A 24977-nucleotide genomic window follows, 5' to 3' on the forward strand; every position below is an offset into this window, starting at 1 on the left:
TTTACAATGTCATGAATGGTGAATTCTGTCCTCATCAGTAATCATTTATATATTGTCCTCCTCTCATTCTGATTGATACTATTCATCAGGAGAATCAGGAGTCCCAGTCCCACCCAAATTGGGGTTCTTCAGTGGACAGTTGGTGCCCACATAATGCCACAAACTCCACATCAATTCTAAGTGCCCTAATTCTGTCAAATACTCACAACCCGCAGAACTCCCTATGTGTCAGTTCTGTCTCTTAACTGATCTCCCTTAACCAAAACTCTCAATTCTTTGATCTCCTAGCTACTCACTGTTTTCTCAACAACCCCATAATGAAGTCAAAAAGTGTGGTGCTGGAAAAGCATGGCCTGTCAGGCAGCATCTGAGGAGCAGGAGAGTCGAGATTTCGGGCATAAGCTCTTCATCAGGAATGTGTACAAATTGATGTGTACTTTATTTATATTATAAACTTTACCTTCCTTTGGTTTTAATTTATTTCATTTTGACTTGATTTAATTTTACCTCCTTTTTGCTAGTTTCCCTTCCATAAAACCAAGGAGTTGCTCCTTCTTCATAATTTTTTTTTAGTTTCAAGTTATTTAGATGATACCCTACCAGCAGCTCCTTACTAAGCAATACATATACAGATCTCCTGTGACAGCAATTTTGGATTCTGTTTTTCCAACTCAACCTTTCCCTACTCTCCATACTCTCATAAAACCTGTTGCCTCTTCTGTCTGTGCTGTGTTCAGAATGATGTCACTCATTGCTCTCTGCACTGTCTTCAAACCTGCTTGCTCCTTTCCCTGTGCTGTGTTCAGAAAGGCATGTCTGTCCTAACAAAATCAGAACTAGCTTGAAAAACTCTGTAGGTCTAGCAGTATCTGTGGAGAGAAAGCAGAATTAATGGTTTGGGTCCAATGACCCTTCTTCAGAACATGTCTGTAGTAGTTGGTTCAGGTGTCTGGGGTTAGGACAGTCCTGTGTCATTGGGGGCAGTCAGGTGTCAGAGAATTAAGATCAGGGGATTATGGTCAAGTATCGGGGAGATGCCGTCACATATTGGGGTGTGAGTGAGTCACAGTGAGTGGTTGGGGAGTCAGTGTGAGTGTGGGATCAGGGTTAGGAGTTAGTGTGTGGTTTAATTCTTGCTCCTGCATAACGTCTGTTGGCTAACTATTAGGGGAAATAAGTCAGAAACTTACAAAGTTCCTTACTGTAATTCAAAGCTTTGGACTTATTTTGAGGATTACAAGTATAGGTTAAATTCCCTTTGGAAGTTTCAACTCCTCGGTAATTACCAAATAGTCATAGCATCAGGATTTCTGAGTGGCCATCTGTAAGGGATATCCAGTCTCTGACTGTATGGAGGTTGAAAGATCCATACATCAAAAGCTTCAGTCACTGCTAGTATTGGAATGTATAGGCAATCCAACAATATAACACAAGAGCGAAAGACCTTAATAAATTTAAGAACCCTTCATGATTTTAGGGTGTTTCAAAGTGTTTTGTAGCCAGTTGATTGCCAGGAACTGCAGCATGATGTTTACACATATCCCACAAACAGCAATGTGATAATAATTCAATATTCTGATTTAGAGATGTTAGTTGAGGGGTCCATATTGGCCAAAAAACAGGGATTATCTCTTTTGTTGATTTCATACAGCTGAGAGAGTAGAGGCAGGTTATACTGTAGCAGTTTTTAGTAACTCACATGTTTTTCATTGTTGTTGCATCCTTAGTGCTCTTCAAGGAGGTTAACACTTGCAATCCTGCGACTATTACTGGAACACTGTCTCGTATCTCGTTGGATGATGAAGAAGATGAAAAGCTGAACATAAACAGTGAAGGGATGAACTTCACAACCCTTCCTGGAAATATTCCACCAGGAAATGTCTTGGTTCAATTGCCTCCCATGCACCAGTTGCGCAATATAATGTCTGGTATGAATGAACTGAATGATCAACCAGCCGAAAAAGAAACCAACAATGAATTGAGGGGAACACTGTATCTGTGCACCGAGAATACCTTGAAACCAGTGGATGTGAAATGGAGGCGGGCACAAGAGCAGCCACTGGAAGGTGACTACATGGTACTCCCAAGACGCACAGTCAGCTTAAAGCCTTTCGTCAAAGAGGACAGCAAGTTAAACATCAATGTGGATGACAACAGGCACAATATTGGCGGGAACCAACCAGTCGAATCAGAGGTTTATCCCAACTTTGCCTCACTTGATCAAATCAATATTAACTTAAATCAACCTTATGGTACGCTTAATCACCCACGGAATGTACCCATCAAACAGCACCCATCAGTGAGGCACATTCTAGCATCTGAACTTGCTGACAGGAGCAGGACCATGCCACGCAGCAAACCAAGTGCAACAAACTCCACAGGTTCCTTAGAAGTAAGTTGAAGCGATGATATTGAGCCTGTCATATTTGCTGTTGGGATAGTACAGAGGAAAGAAGCGCTGATAGAGGCATCATATCTATCTCACATTGACAGTGAGGCTATAATCACATTTAGACTTAGTTGAGCCCTCCATGGTATCAGCCACGCACAAAACATAATTCTTCTGTAATTTTCATATTTAATTGGAGTAAAAGACTGGTATTTGCCAATGCCTTCAGATTCACACATATAGCTCTGTAGGAGTCTGAGGCTGAACTCATCTGTTATAATAGAATCCCTACAGTTGCAGATAGAGCCAACTCTGCCCATCAGGTCTGCTCCGAAAAGCATCCACCCCCCCCCCCCCCCCCCCACCCCCCCTACCTCTGTGCTGTATTTACCATGACTAATCCACCTAGTCTACACATCCTTGAACACTAGAGGAAGGCAATGGCCTTGTGGTATTATCGTTGGATTAATCCAGAGAACGAAGTAATGTTTTGGAGACCTAGGTTCAAATGTCCACATAGCAGATGGTAGAATTTGAATTTAATATATCCTAAAAATCTGGAACTAAGAATCTTATGACCATGAATCGTTTGTCAGAAAAACCCATTTGGTTCACTTACCTCCTTTAGGGAGGGAAACTGCCATCCTTACCTGGTCTGGCCTACATGTGACTGTACACCTGCAGTAATGTGGTTGAGTCTTAACTGCCCTCTGGGCAATTAGGGATGGGCATTAAATGCTGGCCTAGCCAGTGATGCCCTCAGCGCATGAATGAATTTTTAAAAAGTGGTCTGAGGCAATGCCGCATGGTCAATACACCTAAACTGCAATCTTTGGACTGTGGGGGGAAACTGGAACACCCGATGGTAACAGTTACCCAAGGATGGAATTTAACCCAGGTCCCTGGCACTGTGAGGCAGCAGTGCTAACCACTGTCTCCCCTTGCCATACTTAATGATGTTTCTCCATTCATTCAATCAGTTTTCTGTCATTAATGAGGGGACAACCAATGTATGCCAAACCTTTTAAGACACTCCTTTGCTCAGGAACCAGGTAATCTCCTGCTTACACCCTATATAAAACACAGAATGAAATTTGCTTTTAAGTTCTTTGCCCCTCAGTCATGTCCAGCAACTCCCTAATTTTAGATTAGATTAGATTAGATTCCCTACAGCATGGAAACAGGCCCTTTGGCCCAACTAGTCCACACCAACCCTTTGGAGAGTAATTCACCCAGACTCAATTCCCGATATTTACCCATGACTAATGCACCAAACACTATGGACAATTTAGCATGGCCAATTCACCTGACCTGCACATCTTTTGGAATATGGGAGGAAACCGGAGCACCCGGAGGAAACCCATGCGGACACGGAGAGAATGTGCAAACTCCACACAGACACCTGAGTCACCTGAGGCCTGAATCCAACCCAGGTCCCTTAACGCTGTGAGGCAGCAGTGGTAACCACTGAGCCACCGTGCCGCCCAAATGTTTCTTCGAAAACTCTTACTACCTTTTCTACTATGGAGCTTTCACTTACTGACTCCTAACTTGCTGCTTTAACTTTACATTTTTAGACTGTAAGAAACCAATCTGCACTCCGATGTGTTTGCATTTTTTAAATCAATTCCCATATTCAGGTTTTCTTCTTTATTGTGGCTCCTGACTTGCAATATCTCCATTTTAAAATCTTCATTCTTGTTCATTCCATTCCCTCAGCCCTCCCTATCTCTGTAATGTGCTGCAGTCCTAAAACCTGCTGTGATCTCTACATACTTTCAATTCTAGCCTCATGGCTAGTCCAGTTTGTTTGTATGGGCTAGGCTGTGCAGGAACATGCTGTTGTTTCAAACTGACCTTTAAATATGTTCACTCTTCACCGATCAAACCTTCTGGACAGTCGAAGTAAGGTGAAGCTCAGCCTTCACTGTTGTGGGAGGAAGACGTGACCAGCCAATCTGATTCACCAACAGCTCTAACAGTTCCGCAGCACCAGAACTCATTAGTAGTTATAACTGGGACTGCAAATAGACCCACAGAGATTGGGAATAGACCCAGATAATCCTTGGCTTTTGGGTTTGGGAAGAATTGGGCACTCCAGGGAACGGTAGGAGGGACGTGCTTTGAAGACCAGGCAGGGAGGCACAAAATATGGGACTCACAAGGTATTCCCCCAAATAATACACCCCTCTCTTTCCAGCCTTTTCGCCGAATGTCTTTAAAAAATCAGCATTCCCATTCTCATTGTCCAGGGTATTATGACACTAAAGGTAGATTAAGGGCCATAATTGACTAGTTAAGGCCTTCAGTTGATGTGTGAGCAGGTGAACTACTGTACAGGTTCTACACCTTAATCCCTCCTGTATTATAGGGACTAGGTCAGGAAATCATGGGGAGACTGTAGGTTAGCCATCTGACAGAAACATGCCCAGAAGATTAGATTAGATTACTTACAGTGTGGATACAGGCCCTTTGGCCCAACAAGTCCACACCGACCCGCCGAAGCGCAACCCAACCAAACCCATTCCCCTACATTTACCCCTTCACCTAACACTACAGGCAATTTAGCATGGCCAATTCATCTAACCTGCACATTTTTGGACTGTGGGTGGAAACCGGAGCACCTAGAGGAAACCCACACAGACACTGGGAGAATGTGCAAACTTCACACAGTCAGTCGCCTGAGGCGGGAATTGAACCCGGGTCTCTGGCGCTGTGAGGCAGCAGTGCTAACTGCTGTTCCACCATGCCGCCCACTTACTTAATCCAGCACCATGTCTCCCAAGTCCTTAAACTCTGGAATCCCTTCTGAAAACGTCTCCATCTTTAATGTTTCTTTCTTCTTCCAAACTGTTCCTTAAGACCTACGTCAGAATGTACTTTGATCATCAATCCTAATTTTTCTGTGTGTATCATGACCCTTCCTTGAAGTGCCTCAGGGTTTTTTTCTACATTACAGGAGTTAAATAAATGCGAGTTGATCTGAAATACTCCATTCTGCTACAGTTTCTCTCTTGTGCTTTTGCAACTCTGAGATCTAATTCAGAATGACATAAATGTGTCCAATTAATTTGAGTGCATGACCTTTCGTCCTTAATGGTCAGTATCACTATTTTACTAGAATTCCATTACTTTTGCACATCTCCTAACTTATATGAAACATTTTCTATATTTTAAGCTGTGACCCGAGCCAGATAGGCAATTTTTATTGGAAAGTTAAGCTTAAATCTTCAGAGATTGAGATGCCGTGCTCATCTTGAGGCAAAGTGGCTGCCTGAATTGCTGCTGACATAGTTTTCTAGTTTACCCAAAATAGTCCCAGTTAGGCTGCTGGTGATTCAGGATAACTGTGAGGCTCTACCTCAATCGATTGTGCTCCATAACTCCATCAGAAAATTTTCCCCACCTCTCTTGACACAGTTTTTCTGACTTTGAACTTTAGATTTTCCCTCGATTTTGAGTGACATTGTAATCAGTTTAGATGACCCTGCTTTAGGCTCCAGGTTGAGTTAATTTTGGAGTGACTTTTCGAGATAAAAACAGATTATTGGTTGTTTACAGTGTGAGTTATGTACTGGAGCTCCATTGGATTTAGAAATATTTTGGAAGATGCTGTGGATGGTATCAACATCAACTTTCACAAGGTCCCACTTGGCAAACTGGTCAGAAAAGTGAAAAGGGATACAGGAGGATGTCACAAATCAGATCCATTGCAGGAAACAAAGGTTATTGGGTTGATGGAAATTTTTGCAAAGGGAAATGTTTTGACAGGTGCATTCTACTGAGCTCATTGTTGGTGCCCTTTATATTTGTGTACACTAATGGTTTGGACTTAAATGTGGGAGGCATGATTGGAAAATGTGCAGATGTCACAAAAATTAGCCATGTAGTTGATAGTGAAAATGATAGCTTTCAACTCCACAATGACAAAATGGCTTGACTGAACAGGTGGAAAAGTGGCAAATGTAATTCAGTCTGGAGAAACATGAGGTAATAAATGAGGAGCACATAGTAAATGGAAGGATATTGAGAGAAATAAAAGGAGTGATAGATCTCAGAGTGCATGTCCACAGGTACCGTGAGGTGGCAAGACATTTGGTTATTGGACCAGGTGTAGAATACAAAAACAGGACTGCAGTGTTCAAACTATATAAAATGCTGATTAGACTGCAGCTAGAATTTTGTGTACAGTTCTGGTCACAACTTTAGAAAGGACATAATTACTCTGGATAGAGTACAGAAGAGAGTTTTAAGAATGTTGTTAGGGCTCAATCATTGTAGCTATGAGGGAAACCTGGATAGACTAGGCGTGTTTTATTTAGAACAGAGGAAGCTGAGCGTTGACATAATGGAGATTACGAAAGTTTCAGTGGCAGCAATAGGAAAGACCCATTTTCTCTTATCTCAAAGATCAGTTACCAGGTGATACTGATTTAAGAAAACTGGTAGAAGGATCAGAGGGTACTTTTCACCCAGAGAGTGGTGGGGTCTATAATTCACCACAAGGATTGATGGTTAAGACATAAATCTTCAATTCATTTAAAATGTATCCGAGTCTGCACATGAAGGGCTGTAATCTTCAAGGCTGTGGACTAGGTGCATGACGGTGGTAATAAAGTGAGTAACTAGTTCATTTTCTTCTTTTTCTCCATTAGTGCAGCTGCAATGGTCAAATGGCCTCTTTCTGTGCCACAACTTTGCTATGGTTCTATGGTAGACAATCTTCTAGGGAAACCCAGCTGGACTGGATCCTGTCTCTGCACAGTTGGAGAACATACTCTTGCTTTGATATTCCGAAGTTCAGGTTGGCCACCCTCCCCTATAGTTCTACCAAACACATGACACCTTCCCTGGGATTTTAGATGAAGATTGTAATCACATGATAGGATGGATGGAAGTTCTAATTCAGTGCACCTATGATGCTCGAATACCTTCACATGAGAGTTTGTGTCCAATAAGTTTGAGTAGGAGATGATGGAATAAACATTTTAGAATAATGTGCTAAGATCTGTTAACTGGCTCATTATCCAAGGAATTATTTTGTATATAATTCATTTAAACTGAGAGTAAAGCCATTGGAAGAATTGAATTTTGCACCCTGTACTGATTTTTGTTCTTGTCAGACTCATTAAATTTAGCCATGCAGAAAATTTTACATGAAAAGGTAAAGTTTATTTTCTTTATAATAATCGTCCTTTCTGCTGCAAATATTAAAATTCAAACTTTAATGAAAATAGGCAGCTACTATACACCCACCTCTTTTCCATTTTTTGTAATACTGTTGAATCATTGTTTAGTGTTACATCAAAACTGAATTTGCACCTTGTTGTAGTGAAGGACTATGACCTTGTCCCAAACTTTATTGTGCCCACTCTCAACTTCAGCAGTTCACATATATCTTGGCCTTTTCTTTTGCTTTTGAGAATTGGGTAACAATGATAAAGTCCGATGTGTTATCCATTGGCAGTTACTCTAAGAAGATGTTAATGGCCATTATCATTGAACTACTGCAATTCTAAAGGTGGTGTTTAATTCCTCATTAAAATTCCTCAATCATCTCAACTTTGAGTATTTTGTCGCCACTGGTTCCACAGCCCTATGAATCTAAACCCTTCTTTAACTTCTGCCTCAATTGGACCCCATTTCTTGCTTCACAGTAGATGGCAGCACTTTCAGCTGTCTGGGTCCTAAATCAAGAATTCTCTTTTCAAACTTCTTTGTTTCTGCAGCTCTCTTCCTGTACAATACCCATCATTTTGTCACCTTTCTTAGTTATCATTTTTTTTCCTCAGACTACACTCCTGTAAGGTCGTTTTGGAGGCTTTGTTAAATGCAAGTTGTTATTATCAGAGAACATTCTATACAATTGACCCCTCTCTATGTAATTAAGAAGCTGTCCAGAGACATGAACATTGTCATGTAATGTCAATTTATGCAGATCAGTGAAAGCTCAAATGTAATTGCTCTTGCATGCTGAAATAACTGATCTTGATATCAGTGAAGATTCTGCAATTAGCCTCAGTGTTAGTGATGTGAAGTGGGAAGAAAATTAGTCATGGTTGGCAAGTTTGCTCATTATTCAAAGATCCAGACTGGAAAATTAACTTAGGTCAATGCCTGTTATCAGGCTCTCTTGTAATATCTGTCACTGTCATAGAGTCATAGAAATGTACAGCATGGAAACACACCCTTTGGTCCAACCCGTCCATGTTGACCAGATATCGCAACCCAATCTAGTCCCACCTGCCAGCACCCGGCCCATATCCCTCCAAACCCTTCCTATTCATAAACACATTCAAATGCCTCTTAAATGTTACAATTGTACCAGCCTCCACCACATCCTTTGGCAGCTCATTCCATACACGTACCACCCTCTGCGTGAAATAGTTACCCCTTAGGTCTCTTTTGTATCGTCCCCCTCTTACCCTAAACCTATGCCCTCTAGTTCTGGACTCCCCGACCCCAGGAAAAAGACTTTGTCTATTTATCCTATCCATGCCCCTCATAATTTTGTAAACCTCTATAAGGTCACCCCTCAGCCTCCAATGCTCCAGGGAAAACAGCCCCAGCCTGTTCAGCCTCTCCCTGTAGCTCAGATCCTCAAACCCTGGCAACGTCCTTGTAAATCTTTTCTGAACCCTTTCAAGTTTCACAACATCTTTCTGATAGGAAGGAGACCAGATTTGCACGCAATATTCCATCAGTGGCCTAACCAATGCCCTGTACAGCCGCAACATGACCTCCCAACTCCTGTACTCAATACTCTGACCAATAAAGGAAAGCATACCAAACACCTTCTTCACTATCCTATCTACCTGCGACTCCACTTTCAAGGAGCTATGAACCTGCACTCCAAGGTCTCTTTGTTTAGCAACACTCCCTAGGACCTTATAAGTCCTGCTAAGAGTTGCTCTCCCAAAATGCAGCACCTCGCATTTATCTGAATTAAACTCCATCTGCCACTTCTCAGCCCATTGGCCCATCTGGTCCAGATCCTGTTGTAATCTCAGGTAATCCTCTTCGCTGTCCACTACACCTCCAATTCTGGTGTCATCTGCAAACTTACTAACTGTACCTCTTATGCTCACATCCAAATCATTTATGTAAATGACAAAAAGTAGAGGGCCCATCACCGATCCTTGTGGCACTCCACTGGTCACAGGCCTCCAGTCTGAAAAACAATCCTCCACCACCACCCTCTGTCTTCTACCTTTGAGCCAGTTCTGTATCCAAATGGCTAGTTCTCCCTGTATTCCATGAGATCTAACCTTGCTAATCAATCTCCCATGGGGAACCTTGTTAAATGCCTTACTGAAGTCCATATAGATCACATCTACTGCTCTGCCCTCATCAATCTTCTTTGTTACTTCTTCAAAAAACTCAATCAAGTAAGTGAGACATGATTTCCCATGCACAAAGCATCGCTGTATAAACTTTCAGCACACATAGCAATGCAAATGAAAAATGGCTTCATAATGTGGAACTCGTAATCTGCTTGGAACAATGTCGCATCACCAATCAACAGGGAAAAAATAATCAAACAATGTTTTACTGTTCTTCCCTGAGTCTGTCACTTACTTTTGCACAAGAAAACTTTAAGGTTGCCCCAGATGCAGTAGTGGAAGAAGTAGTCATGTTAATTCTCTTTAGCAGTGATTGTTCTGCTTATTGTTGTTTTAATCTTTCATATCCAGCATTTCCACTGGATAGTTCATCCTTCATTCCGCCTTCATCACCTGCTCCATAATTTCCATCCATCTCCTCTTAGGAAACTGGTCTCCACTTGATGTGAGAGATTTTCTATGTCCATCTTAAGTGTGAGATTTTGAACTTCAATACGAAGTTAGTAATTGTACCTGAACAGTGATTGTTTAATTCAATACTTCAAGTTGGAAATTCTCAAGTTGGAAATTCACACTTTGCAGAAATTAAACACATTATCCCTTCCTGGACTGCAATTTGAAGTATTTATTATAAGGTGCTATTCTTAGCTCTTCTTTCCTCCTCTGCATCTAGTTTTCACTTTCAGTGAATTGCTATCTTTAGAAGTCCTTACTTTCTCTCTGTTCCTCTTTGCTTCCTAATTGGCTCAGTTTTTTGTGCTCTTGGCTTGAGCATGTATATCACACACTCTAGATTAGAGTGGTGCTGAAAAAGCACAGTAGTTCAGGCAGCATCTGAGGAGTAGGAAAATCAATGTTTCGGACAAAAACCCTTCATCAGGAATGGAGCCCTCTATTCCTGATGAAGGGCTTTTTCCCAAAACGTCAATTTTCCTACTCCTCGGATGCTGCCTGATCTGCTGTGCTTTTCCAGCACCACTCTAATCTAGAATCCGGTTTCCAGCATCTGCAGTCCTCGTTTTTACCTAAATCTCACACTCCTCTACATATTCATAGAATCCCTACTCTGTGGAAAGATGCCAGTTGGCCCATCAAGTCCATGCTGACCATCTGAACAGCATCCCACCCTGAAACCCCTACCCCCATCCTCGTAACTCTACATTTCCCACGGCTAATTCATCGAGCCTACAAATCCTGGACACAATGGGCAATTTAGCATGGTCAAGCCACCTAACCTGCTCATCTTTGGTCTGTGGGAGGAAACCAGAGCACCTAGACATGGGAAGAGCATGCAAACTCCACACAAACACTCACCTGAGGCTGGAATTGAACCTGGACCCCTGAAGCTGTGAGGCAGCAGTGTTAACCACTGTGCCACTGTCATCTCAAGGGCTTATATTTCTTTATAACTGAGTGCTGTAGTAGTTATTGAGCCAGTGGGGTTTTGCAGGCCTGATTCAAGTTCACATGAGATTGTAAAATACTATAACTCTGGTAAGTTGAAGTATCATCCTCTGTCATTTGATCCTGGAACTTGAGATCTGGAGTGGACTCCAAACTGCCTTGATTCTGTAACCTTTATTAACCTTACCTTACAAAAATATTAGGTTTCTAGAATAATCTAGCACAGAAGGATTCAATTCTTTGTACCTGTGTACAGTATGACAATCTCTACTTTGAAGTTTTTAAATAATCCTATCCTCAACAGTTTTTGCAGGAGGAAGTTCAGATGTATAGAGTCATAAGGTTATACAGCACCAGAACGTATCCTTCAGTCCTACGTATCCATGCCGACCAACAATCCCAATCTGACCTAGTCCCATTTGCCAGCATTTAGCCCATATCCCCCGATACCATTCCTATTCATGTACCCATCCAGATGCCTTTTAAATGTTGTAATTGTACCAGTCTCCACCACCTTCTCTGGCAGCTCATTCCGCACACACACCACCCTTTGCATGAAAAGGTTGCTCCTCAGGTCCCTTTTAAATCTTGACGCTCTCATCTTAAATCTATGCCCTCTAGTTTGAGACTCCCCTACCCAGGAGAAAGACGTTGGCTATTCACCTTATCCATGCCCGCCATAATTTTAAAAACCTCTATAAGGTTATCCCTCAGCCTTTGATGCTGCAGTGAAAAAGGTCTCAGCTTGTCCCTATAGCTCAAACCCTCCATCCTTGTAAATCTTTTCTGAACCCTTTCAAGTTTAACAACATCTTTCCTATAGCACGGAGACCAGAATTGAATCAACTTTTTCCTAACATCATCTGTGAAGGGCATGGCACTTATTTTATGAGTATGCTATAGGAAACAATATGCTATATTGTGGTAAGCTGAGCCACATTCATTAGGAGGCTGGGGGTCCAAATGCTTTTGCAAACAAATCCTGTGAGGGTGGCCCTTTCATGAAGTTGTGTGACAAGGAGAATGAAGGCAACATGTCAATACTTTAAAATCTGGAGGTGCGCATTAGTGTTCCAAAATAAGGCAATTGGCTACATAATCAGCTTCTTGTCTGACGTGAACCATCAGGAGCAGGTGATGAAGTGCTTCCATGAGTTGCATTTATTCACGTCTCAGATATCATAGCTTGTCCTTCTGCTGCCATGGATTTGATGTATTGCACAAGGAAACCTAATAAAAAAGGAGGGGAATGGCATTAATAAACTCAATAAATTCCTTCCCAAAAACTTCCATGTTAACTAATTACATCTGTTTGTTATTTTCACAGAGGAAAAGATTGAGGTACTCCGATCTTGATTTTGAGGTACGAATCATCATATATTTTCTGTAATTTGTAAAGTAACTTGTTCCTGCTCTTTTGGCAATAATAGCATGAGTTATTCTGAAACTGTACAGAATAAGGAACTCTAATTTAGTATCATGTATGATCATATCGAGACTCACAGATGATCTCATGAAGCAGCAGGGGTAGTTTGGTGTTATGAACCTCTGTTCGAGTTACAATACTTAATAGCAGTTTTTAGCTCAAGCTAACTGTGATTTTATATTCTACAGTGTACAGACAAGATACAACACACTGTTCATGAAATAGATCAAAAGAATAAATTCTGCATTTCAATCTTGTTGGAATTTTTGCAAAGGTACCAGAATGGACAAGGATAATGTAAAATTATGATATATTTCTTGGATAAGAAAAAGCCTGAGGGGTTACCTAATGAGAGCTTTAGAATTCTGATGTCTTTTGATGGGGTAGATGTGACTCACAGACATTTACAACAGGGAATAAGGTCATTGTGACTACAAAAGTCAATGATCTGACTACACTAATGCCATTTTTCAGCTCTTGGCCCATGGTCCTGGAGGCTTATGGCAATGCAAGTAATTATCTAAATATTTTAAATGTTACGAGAGCATCTGATTCAGCATTCAGCAAACCAAATAGAATTCTTTGAAGAGATGACAAAGTTGATTGTGGGAAGAGATGTAGATGTCATATACATGGACGTTAGTAAGATGTTTGATAAGATTCCCCAAGGTAGGCTGATGAAGAAGGTGAATTTGCATGGGGTCCAGGGTGTTGTAGCTAGATGGATAGAGAACTGGTTGCGCAACAAGAGAGAGAATACTGGTGGAAGGGAGCTTCTCAAACTGGAGACCTGTGACCAGTGGTGTTTGACAGGGATCCATGCTGGACCACTATTGCTTGTGATATACATAAATGATTTGGAGGAAGGTGTAGGTTACCTCATTAGCAAGTTTAGAGATGACACTAAGATTGGTGGAGTAGCAGATAATGAAGGGGACTGTCAGAGAATACAACAGAATATAGATAGATTAGAGAGTTGGGCTGAGCAATGGCAAATGGAGTTCAATCCGGACAAATGCGAGGTGATACATTTTGGAAGATTCAATTCAAGAACGAACTATACAGTAAATGGAAAAGTCCTGGGGAAAATTGATGTCCAGAGAGATCTGAATGTTCAGGTCCATTGTTCCCTGAAGGATGCAATGCAGATTGATAGAGTGGTCAAGAAGGCATATGGCATTGGACGGGGTATTGAGTACAAGATTTGGCAGGTCATGTTACAGTTGTCAAAGACTTTGGTTTGGCCAAATTTGGAATACTGCATACAGTTCTGGTCACTGCTTTACCAAAAGGATACGGATGCTTTGGAGACGGTGCAGAGGAGGTTCACCAGGAGGTTAAAGACCCTATGCAAACAACAAGCAAAACTAATGTAATTTACCTTGCAAGGACTGTAACAAACACTACATTGGACAAACAACCAGAAAACTAGCCACCAGGATACATGAACATCAACTAGCCACAAAAAGACATGACCCTCTCTCACTAGTATCCTTAGATACGGATAAGGAAGGACACCACTTCGACTGGGTCAACACATCCATCCTAGGACAAGCCAAACAGAGGCATGCACGAGAAATCCTAGAAGCGTGACATTCCAACCGGAACTCTATCAATAAAGACATTGACTTGAATCCCATTTACCATCCCCTGAGAAAAAGAACAGGAAATTACATCACCACAGGAAATGACATCATAGGAAATGACATAATCAACCCTAGGAAACCCAAACATATAAATAGAAAGAGGGCTACACCACCAGTGTTTCATCCAAAGGCTCACTGAAGATGACCTATTACGGTGATGAAACGTCTGAAAGCAAACCTTCCAGCTCAGCGAGCAAACCTACATCCAGAACCTCAACCTGAGCTACAAATCTTCTCAAACTCACTATTAGCTTGCTCTCTCTCCATGGATGCTGTCTGACCCATTGTGATTTCCAGCATTTGTTGTTTTCACCCTCGTCAACACTCCCGGTTTCCTGTTCAAACCAAATGTAATTTTGTTCCATTAATTATTTTGAATGTGATTCCTGAGGTCTGCCAATGGTTGATATTTGGTGTGATGGCTAGGATGATGTTAGGACAAAGCGTGTCTCGGTAGGTTGCCAATGAATTGACATTAAATTAACATAAATGAAAAAGTTCATGAGTTTGGTGTGGTGATTATGAGGGGCCATTCGAAGTGGCTGGATACATGGGTTGGCATGGATAATATGAGAGCCAACAATAATAGATAAATTCACATTTCACCAAATTATATTCTACCTGCCATGTTTTTGACCACTTACTTAACCTGTTTATATTGTTTTGCAGCTGCTTTGCGTCCTTAAAGCATTCTTTCCTGCCTTAGTTTATACCTTTTTTAAAAAGAAATTGTGTCTATTTCCTGTTTTCTGTCGGTTGAACAAGCCTCAGTTCATGCTAATTATTTTTAATATTGGCTGTTCCTAATTATCCTTGATGGGTTGAGCTACCTGGAAGTACTACAGTCCAAGTGACGTACGTACACTCCAGTGATATTAGGGTGGAAGTTTCAGGATGTTGACCCATTAACAGTGAAGGAACATAGTTCCAAGAAAGTGACTTGGAGATGAAGCTCTCAGATGATGCCTGTCTTGATCTTCTACACTTTTATAAGATTCCCCCTCAGTCGTCTACACTCCAACGAAAGATAATCCAAGCTGTACCTATAACTCAGACCATTCTTGTAAATTTCTTCTGCACTTTTTCCAAGTTAATAACATCCTTCCTATAACAAGGTGACCAAAACTGAACACAATTCTCCGAGTGTGGCCCCACCAACATCCTGTACAACTACAACATAACTTCCCAACTTCTATACTCAATGCCCTGCCTGATGAAGGTCAGTGTGCCAAAAGCCTCCTTCACTGCCCTGTCTACCTGTGACTCCACTTTCAGAGAACCATGTACCTGAACTCCAAGGCCCCTATGTTCCACTACACTCCTTAAGGCCTTATCATTCACCATGAAACTCCGACCTTGATTTGACTTTCCAAAATGCAAGACTCTTTACTTACCTGTTTAAACTCCATTTGTCGTTTCTCGTCCCACATCTCCAGCTGATCAAGGTCCTGTGACAAATTCTGATAATCTTTCTCACTGTCCACAATACTGCCTATTTTAGTGTTATCAGCAAATTTACTTATCAGGCCTTGTACATTATCATCCAAATCATTGATATAGATAACAAACAGTAATGGGTGCAGCACCAACCCCTGAGGCACTCCATTAATCACTGGCCTCCAGTCTGACAAGCATCTTTCCACTATTACGCTCTGCTTCATACCATCAAGCCAATTTTGTATCCAATTTGCTAGCTCGCCCTGGACTCCATGCGATCTAACCTTCCAGAGCAGCCTACCATATGGAACCTTATCAAAGGCCTGACTGAAATCCATACAGAGTACGTCTACCGCCCTGCTCTCGTCAGCCTTCCTGGTCACTTCATCAAAGAACTCTAACAAATTTTGTGAGGCATGATTTCCCACTCACAAAGGTGAGTGCTCCTAATCAAACCCTGTCTTTCCAAATGCATGTATATCTTATCCTTCAAAATCTTCTCAAGTAATTTACCCACCACAGATGTTAAGCTTACTGGTCTATATTTCCCAAGCTTTTCTTTGCAACTCTTCTTGAATAATGGGACAACATTTGTTATCCTCCAACCTTCCCGGACCTCACCCGTGGCTAATGATGATGCAAAAATGTCAGCCTGGGCCCCCTACAATTTCTTCTGTAGCCTCTTGTAGTGTTTTTCGATATATCTGGTCAGAATCAGGAGATTTATCCACCTTCATACATTCTAATACATCCAACACGTCCTGTACTGCGATATGGACTGTCCCCAAGATATTACCATTAACTTCCCCAAATTCCCAAGTAGTCATGTCTTTCTTCATGGTAAACAAGAGGAGATATATTCATTGAGAGCTTTGCGCATTTCTTGCAGTTCTACACATACATGTCCTTAAGGGGCCCTATTCTCTAGGTGAAAGTGAGGACTGCAGACATTGGAGGTCAGAGTCGAGAGTGTGGTGCTTGAAAAGCACAACTAGTCAGGCGGCATCCGAGGAGCAACGTTTCAGGCATAAGCTCTTCAAGACCGTATTCTCTCTCTAGTTATTCCTGCCCCAGCTGCACCAGCACGAACAGCTATGCCAGCCACAGTATCTCACTTAATCCTTTCTTTTCTCTCATTCCAGAAGAAAACAGCTCTTAGTAGAGCAAAAATTGCCTTGGTGGATGATGTTGGGATACGTGACATCACGTTCCCCACCCTCCACATGAGTATTTGGTGAGACCATATCTGGAGTATTGTGCACAGTTTTAGTCCCCTTATTTGCAGAAAGATGTAGTGGCATTGGAGGTAATTCAGAGTAGGTTCACTAGATTGATCCCAGAGATGACATGTTTGTTTTATGAGGAGAGATTGAACAGTTTAGGCCTGTACTCTCTGGAATATAGAAGAATGAAGGGACATCAAATTGAGGTTTTCAAGATGATAAAAGGTAAAGATAAAATAGATGTGGAGCAAATAATTCCTCTTGTGAGGCATTCTAGGGTGACAGCTCATAGTCTTCGGATAAAGGGTAGCAAATTTAATACAGCGTTGAGGAGAAACTGCTTCTCCCAAAGGGTTGTGAATCTGTGGAATTCAGTACCCCAAAGTGCTGTGGATGCTGGGACAGTGAGTAACTTTAACGAGGAATTAGACAGATTTTTAATTGGTAATGGGTTGAAGGGATATGGGGAGAAGGCAGGAAAATGGGGGTGAGGAACATATCATCCAGGATCAAATGGTGGAGCAGACTCAATGGGCCGAATAGCATAATTCTGCTCCTATATCTTATGAACTTATGAACCCTCAAAGGAGAAAACCAGAAGTCCTGTGGGAATGCCAAAACATCCATGTCACATCAACCAAGTAAATACAACTCTTCACTCTCACAGTAACCCTACTGTCAGTGTCATTCATTGTGTACCATTTTCAACCCTTAGCCGTGTCATCTTCTCTGTTTTGCATCTCGTAAAGGACAAGTGTGATTTCCACTGTCTTCCTGATGAAGGGCTTTTGCCCGAAACGTCAATTTCGAAGCAACTTGGATGCTGCCTGAACTTCTGTGCTCTTCCAGCACCACTAATCCAGAATCCATTGCCAGTCAAGAGGGCAGGCCCACAAGAAATGCTTTTGTACAATGAAAGGAGAAAAGTTCTAAAGCTTCAGAGAAAGCACTGGCATTGCTATCTCCTGGTACCCCCACCACTCAGATGCTGTCAACTCTAGGGGTGAGTTGCTGAAGTAGTCAGGCACAGAAGCTGTTGAGCACATCATTGTCAAGTCCCTCACCTGGCTAAGGAAGAAACTTCCCAGCCTGCTGGCACTTGGAGCACTGCCAGGGAGTAGGAGCCTCAAGCAGGAACAAGATCCTGTGATGTCTGCAATCAGGGATGTCATGCACATCCACTGGGAAACACAGGAGTACCAGGCAAGTATGTGAGAGGCGATGGCCTTCATAATCCAGAGCTTGCAGGATTGTAGCTGTTCTGTGGGAACCCCAGCTGTTTCAAACATGCAGTTTTTTGGCTGCCTTCAAATTCAAGATGGTGGCTGCCACATTGAGCAGTCTCAGGGCCTGTTAGATATGCACGTGAACCTACACATTGCCACTCCAGTCATTGGTCCTCAGCTGCAATGGCAATTGTGTGTGTGTGTGTGTATGTGTATGTTTTTGTATTGTGGAGGGTGTGGGGGGCTTCATGGACCACCTTGACCTTATACCAGGTACCCCTTCCTCACAAGGAAACAGGACGGTGACAGTAGGCACTCAGCTGGAGAGGAGTTACGCACAGCTTGTCACAAGTCTTCTCTCAGGTAATTTCAGAGGGTCGAAAGTCCTTCCATCTCTGTATGGCTATATGAACCTACACATGTACTTCCTTCCTCTCACTCCCTGGCATATGAGGTGACCATGTAAGGTATGATCCCTGGAAGTCGAGGTGACCCTTACAGTGGACAAACTCCCCACTCACATGACTTATTTCTCATCCAGGTTTACCAAACCCTCCCTAATATATACAGTTGCCCCTTTCACAATTGTCATTCTCACCTGTCTCCCAGCCTGTAGCACCCAGTTCCCATGATTAGGTTGCCCAGTCTACTTTCTGCAGCATATCTGTTTACCCCAACTTGCTTATCCTTTGCCATTGTTGTTCAAACCTTATAGACTTTCTGGCCCACCTCCCTCAGCGATCTAACTGGACAGCTTCAAACAAGAAGTGCCCATAACCCTGACTGATACACATACATCTCTCCAACATTCCAGACTGGGTGCTAAGGAGCCACTACCCAGGATGCTGAGACATGGACGCCCTGACTGACAGCACACCGACTGGGCACCTGACCTCACCCAGCCTCTGCTGTGGTATCAGAGATTGCCCTTAACTTGTGCTGGGAACCCCTGGCTGATGGGTGCTTCCGTGGACTTTATTGAAGACAACACTGCTTAGACTTGAGATGTGGCCATATACGTATAGTACATGCTGTTTCTTTGTCAAATAAATTTTGTCATATAAACGTGGGCATTCCAGAAGGTGCGAAACGAACGTTCACTCATAAACTGAGCAAGCAGCCTTGAGGTGCAACCTGATCCAGTCCATGACACAAAGTGTCCTGCACGTGGATCAGAGAGGTGCCATGAGATTCTGAGAGGCTGGAATTTGTCAAGTGCCAAGCCCAACAGACATGGAGTGTATGCAGCCAGTGCCCATGGAACATGCCCTGAGCTGTTGTTACCAGTGTTCAGATTTCTGCTTCAACTTTCATGTTGGAAATTGATATCCAGTTTGCTCACAGATGACAGTAGAATCGGAACATGCATGTTAATAGGTAGGACTTTTTGTTAACAATGCTATTAAGCCATAATCCTTGTTAGAAGGCATCCTGCCACTTCCAAGTGTGAGTCTTAATTTGACTCAAGCTCTACTTGAAACTGCAACAAGTTGCTCCCGACTTGGAGAAAACCATAGCTTCTGATATGTACAATTGTGCAAAATACTCAACTAAAAGGAATATTTTGAGGAAAGAAGGAACACAAGAAGAACTTTACAAATGATCATTAAAAAGTAACTGACTTTCTAGGGGAACCAATTGTGGAGAGAAACAAGAACATATGTTAGTGACTGGCAACATCAAGAGCAGCATAGCTAGAGGGAAACAAAGGAAACTTGTAACATAGAGCAAACCCTTAGTTTTTTTGTCTTGCTGTAAACGCTTAAATAATTGTCACTCACAGCCCAGCATGACGCACACTGCTGGTCAGCTGTAGGATCAACTGGAGCTTAATGATATGTGAGGCTGGAACAAGTTCTAACTAGCCTCCAGTTCTTAAAGTCATTGTGTCCCTTTTAAAAGACAGCTGTGCTGAATAACAAAAGGCTGAAAATAACTCATAGGTAAAAAGAATGACTGCAGATGCTGAAAACCTGATTCTGGATTAGTGGTGCTGGAAGAGCACAGCAGTTCAGGCAGCATCTGAGGAGCAGTAAAATCGAAGGAGCAGCAAAAGCCCTTCATCAGGAGAAAATAACTCATACTGACAAAGTAGGAGAACATGAACACTCGGTCAGAGAGAGAGCTTCATAATTCATGGATGTCTTGCTGAAGACACTGGCTTTGGACATGAATTCACGAAGAGAAACCAGGTTTCCACAGACAGGCCAGAAGAGCACCAAAGAGAATTGGAGTAGTTGGCAAGCAAGGTAAATCCCTCAAGTCTAGCTTTGAGGTTCTGACATCTACAATGCAAAGGATTAATGACCTCAAGATCAGTGAAAGTGTCTACCCATCATACTACCAGCTCATTGTATTGACCAATACAGCAATCACCTCTAATATTCACATATTGATGCCAGCCTCAGATATCCACCTCCCTCAGATATCCATTTCCCACTGTCCCCAGCTATTCCACGACAAGCATATTACCGAAACACAGTTCCACACAATCATTGACATTCTGTGCTTTATCTTCCAAGCTTCCCATAAGAGGGACCAGTAAAGACATGGTGATTAGGGGAATGATTACCTGAGTCCATCCTCTCAAGGAGATTTTACTCTGAACCAAGAGGTATGGGGCTAGTTGCAACAAAACTGGTGGCATTCAGCATTACCGAGAGGAGTAAATATAATTATTTGTGACAGCACCTTCCCAACTCTGTCAATACACTCATCCTGAGCTCTGACATGATGTGGAGGCACAGACTTTGTATTTTGCAACTACCGGATTCCTTCCAACTTCCCTTTCAGCTTTTACACTTTAAATTCTTAAATAATTTCACCAGGGTAGACACAGTATCCCAGGAGGAAGAGAAGAAAGAAAAGCCACGCCTTTATAATGAAAAACTGTTTCTGACACTCACAACCATTGCCAAAATGCTGATGATTGTATTGAAAACTTTGTACAGTTTACAGGCTAGTGTAGAATTTGCATTTGCATATGGTGAGTTTCTGGGAGTAAGTGGGTAGCAGCCAGCCCCATAGGGAGGGGGGTGAATCATGTCGCAGATCACCAGAGGACAAGATCATAATCGAGTTCTACTGTAGAAGATCTAGATGAGGATTTCCATGGGGGGTGGAAGCATCCTGGAGAAGACTGATGAATATATGCACCAAAATGCTTAGTGTTTTAAGCATAGCTGCTGTAGAACCTCTTGCCACTGTTGAAGACAGCGTGGAGAAATCCAGTTCCAACGTAGCACAGAAACTTGAGCATAAATTGGAGCCCATCCTTTCCACTGTGGAAGTGACAGCTACATCAATAATTTGTCGACCAAACTCTGAAGCAACACCAGGTGGGTGGTGTCTCAGATTCCTCTGCTGCTTTCTTGAATTAGCATCAGAAAGCAGATTATGTGCTCTTTAAGGCAGTGCTATTTGTTAGAGTTTACTGTATTCAAAATGTCTGGCATGTATCCACCTAAAAAGTACTGAATTGTTTGTATAGTAGTCTGTAAAAAAGGCTCTACATTCCAGCACTTGAGCATTTACACTCTATTGCAGTATGAAGGAGCTGCTGCACTTTCACAGGTGTCGTCCCTTTCAATGCTTGGTAAAGTAAATGCCTTCTCACTATTCTGGTGGTGCTATGACACTACTTACAGAACAGTGTGCAATCCAATGTCTTGGACTGCCGTTCTTTCATAATCCCAAGAACAGAGTAGCATGAAATTTATCCAATTTGTGGATATTACTATGTACACTATGAATGCTATATAGGTGTCAGCATTCAGAAGAATACATTACCTGCAAGGCATTTGAAACATTTTGGAGAAGGATGTAGGTTTGCTCACTGAGCTGGAAGGTTCGTTTTCAGACATTTCGGAGCTTCATTTGGAGGCTCACTGAAGATATTACCTCGTATGGTGACGAAACATCTGAAAACAAACCTTCCAGCTCAGCGAGCAAACCTACATCCAGAACCTCAACCTGAGCTACAAATCTTCTCAAAACTGACTAATTTTTCAGAAGGTGATAAAGTACTCCATGAAGAAAACATATTCTTTCCAAGCTTTCAAGTGGAAATGTTTGTTTTCCTAAAAAGCATCTAAATATTGTTCAATTCCACCCCAGGTCCTATTAGTGCTTCTCCGTGTACATTCAGTAATGTAGATTAGATTCCCTACAGTGTGGAAACAGGCCTTTCGGCCCAACAAGTTCACACTGACCCTATGAAGGCTAACTCAGTGAGACTCATTCCCCAACCCTATATTTACCTCAGACTAATACACCTAACACTACAGACAATTTAGCATGGCCAATTCACCTAACCTGCACATCTTTTGGATTGTGGGAGGAAACCGGAGCACCCAAAGGAAACCCATGCGAAAAAGGGAGAATGTGCAAACTCCACACAGACAGTCACCCACAGTGGGAATTGAACCGAGGTCCTTGGCACTGTGTGGCAACAGTGCTGACCACTGAGTCATCGTGCCACCCCCGTTACCATAATAAAGATTTGTGCACAAAAGATTCAGCACAAAAAGCCTCGTAGAAAGGGACAAATATGGGGAATGACGATTAATATATTCAACACATTTGGTAACTTGATTCATTCAATAAAGGCTATTTTTAGATGATTGAACTAAAATTGCTGAATTAATATGCATTTTATTTTTATTACATGATATTCTGGATCACAGTTTAAAATATAGATGATACTGCATGCTTTTGCACAGTTTATTTCTAAATATTTTATTAGCTTGAAAGCAATATCAGAATAATAACTGCAATCCAGTCTTGTTGAACTCTAGTCCTGAGATGCCATTTTATCTTTACTAATACTGTCTAGTGAATTGAACAAAATAAAAGACTCTAACACCACATAATAATGTACCGGCCCTATTCACGACACGAAGTGTCAGGATTTAAAAAAACAAGGAAGAATAGGTTATATTCAAGTCATTAAGACCTTATCTTTACACAGACAACAAGTCAATCTACCCATTGCCATCCAACTAAAATGCATAAAGTCAAGTTTGACAAAATTTTCCCCTAACCCCTCAAAGGTATTTCACCATGTGTCCATTTAACTTCAGCTAGTTACTCTTCACAAATGATAGTTCCAGAGGCATAAGACCTATTACCTCCCTTGAAGAATTTAGTTATTGGTATGTGTATTTATCTCCATAAAGTCTTCAATTTCACTCCTCCGAGCTCTTAGATGATACATGACAATCATTTGTAAGCAGCTGTTTGAATTTGCTTTTATTGGAAATGTGTGCCGTATGTTGATTGCTCTCTGTGGTAGAACAAAATGTATCTCTTCATTTGTGGTTTTCTTTCATAGCTGAAGTCTCTAGTTCTATACTCACAGTTCAAGCCATGTACAATAGGTTTCTACAGTATATTTTATAATATCTGATTCATATTCTACCCGACCCCACACCTCATGTATCAGGACATATAATCAATAACTTGGTTCTTTGCATGGTCTTTTATAGCCTTTGGTTGAACTTTTAGGGGAAAGTCTGATAGCAAGTTTTTTTAAATATACAGGTAATCATTGAACTAGAAGTGAAAAATGATTTGTGCTGAGATGCTAAAAAGAACATTGATGTGCCATTTATCGCTATTAAAGGCAATGTCATCAGTTAAATTTCTGCCTTAAGGAAGCAGAGTGACCAATAGTAATGCAAATTATTGTTAAGTTAGTACATATTTATATTTATGAGAATATTCTTAGATTGCCCATTTATACGTATGACGCTTCCTTGTGTGATATCACAGACTATAACAGTTAATCCTTTATGAAATTTAGTCTAAAGTACTGCATTAAAATACATGTCCACCCTTGTTCTCCAACACTGACTCCACTGTCAAGTCTCAATTCAGAGATCCGTATTCTCTGACATTCCTGGAATCCCAACACCACACCATATTTTCAATGATTTGAAGCCTTGTAGGAAATGCAGCCTTATTTTGCTCTCCTTTCTCTTTTTTTTGGAAATTCTCACTTTCTCTTATGCCACGGTGGCTCAGTGGTCAGCACTGCTGCCTCACAGCACCAGGGACCCAGGTTTGATTCCAGCCTCGGGCGACTGTGTGGAATTTGCACATTCTCCCCGTGTTTCTCGCTGGGTGCTCTGGTTTCCTCCCACAGTCCAAAGATGTGCAAGTTGAGTAAATTGGCCAGGCTAAATTGCCCATAGTGTTAGGTGCATTAGTCAGAGGGAAATGGGTCTGGGTGGGTTACTCTTCGGAGGGGCGGTGTGGACTAGTTGGGCCGAAGGGCCTGTTTCCACACTGTAGAGAATCTAATCTAATCAATCAACATTGTGAATCTTTATCAGTCTATTGCTAATTCTCTTCTCATTTCTGAGAAATAATGTATTCTAATTCTGCTATTGGTGGTCAAGACACTGCTGAATAGAATTCAAACCAGTAGGTGGTTTATAATCACTTGCTTCACTGTTTTCTTTTGTTTCTTTTGATTGCAACCTCACTGGTCTCTGATTAAATCATTCTGTTACTCAGTTGCAATCAAAATACTTCTGTTTATTTTTATTCTGCCCTGTTCCTGTGGACAATGTAAGAGATCAGTTGTGGCAATTTTTTGTCTGTTTCTCCAAATCTTGATTGATCTTTGATTTAACTTGATTTCATTTATTTATTATTGTCACGTGTACCAGGATACAGTGAAAAGTATCATTTTGCATACTAACCAGCAAAATTATACCTTACATCAGGGTTATAGAACAGAATGCAGAATATAGTGTTACAGCTACAGAGAAAGTGTAGAGAAAGATCAACTCTAATATAGAGTCATAGAGATGTACAGCACTGAAACAGACCATTCGGTCCAACTCTTGCATGCCAACCAGATATCCTAAATTAATCT

At 41.7% G+C, this 24977-nt stretch overlaps 1 protein-coding gene across 9 annotated transcripts in view; it reads left to right on the forward strand.

Moving 5' to 3' along the window:
- adgrb2 (adhesion G protein-coupled receptor B2) overlaps window positions 1-24977 on the forward strand; it is a 758374-nt gene that overhangs the window by 701950 nt on the left and 31447 nt on the right. For all 9 annotated transcript variants that reach the window (XM_072548607.1, XM_072548608.1, XM_072548609.1 and 6 more), the window contains 2 exons: window positions 1728-2392; window positions 12464-12499. In XM_072548607.1, coding sequence (XP_072404708.1) covers window positions 1728-2392; window positions 12464-12499 — 701 coding nt within the window. The remainder of the gene's footprint in view (window positions 1-1727; window positions 2393-12463; window positions 12500-24977) is intronic.

This window comes from Chiloscyllium punctatum, chromosome 27 (assembly GCF_047496795.1).
Source record: "Chiloscyllium punctatum isolate Juve2018m chromosome 27, sChiPun1.3, whole genome shotgun sequence".
NCBI classification, from domain to species: Eukaryota; Metazoa; Chordata; class Chondrichthyes; order Orectolobiformes; family Hemiscylliidae; genus Chiloscyllium; species Chiloscyllium punctatum.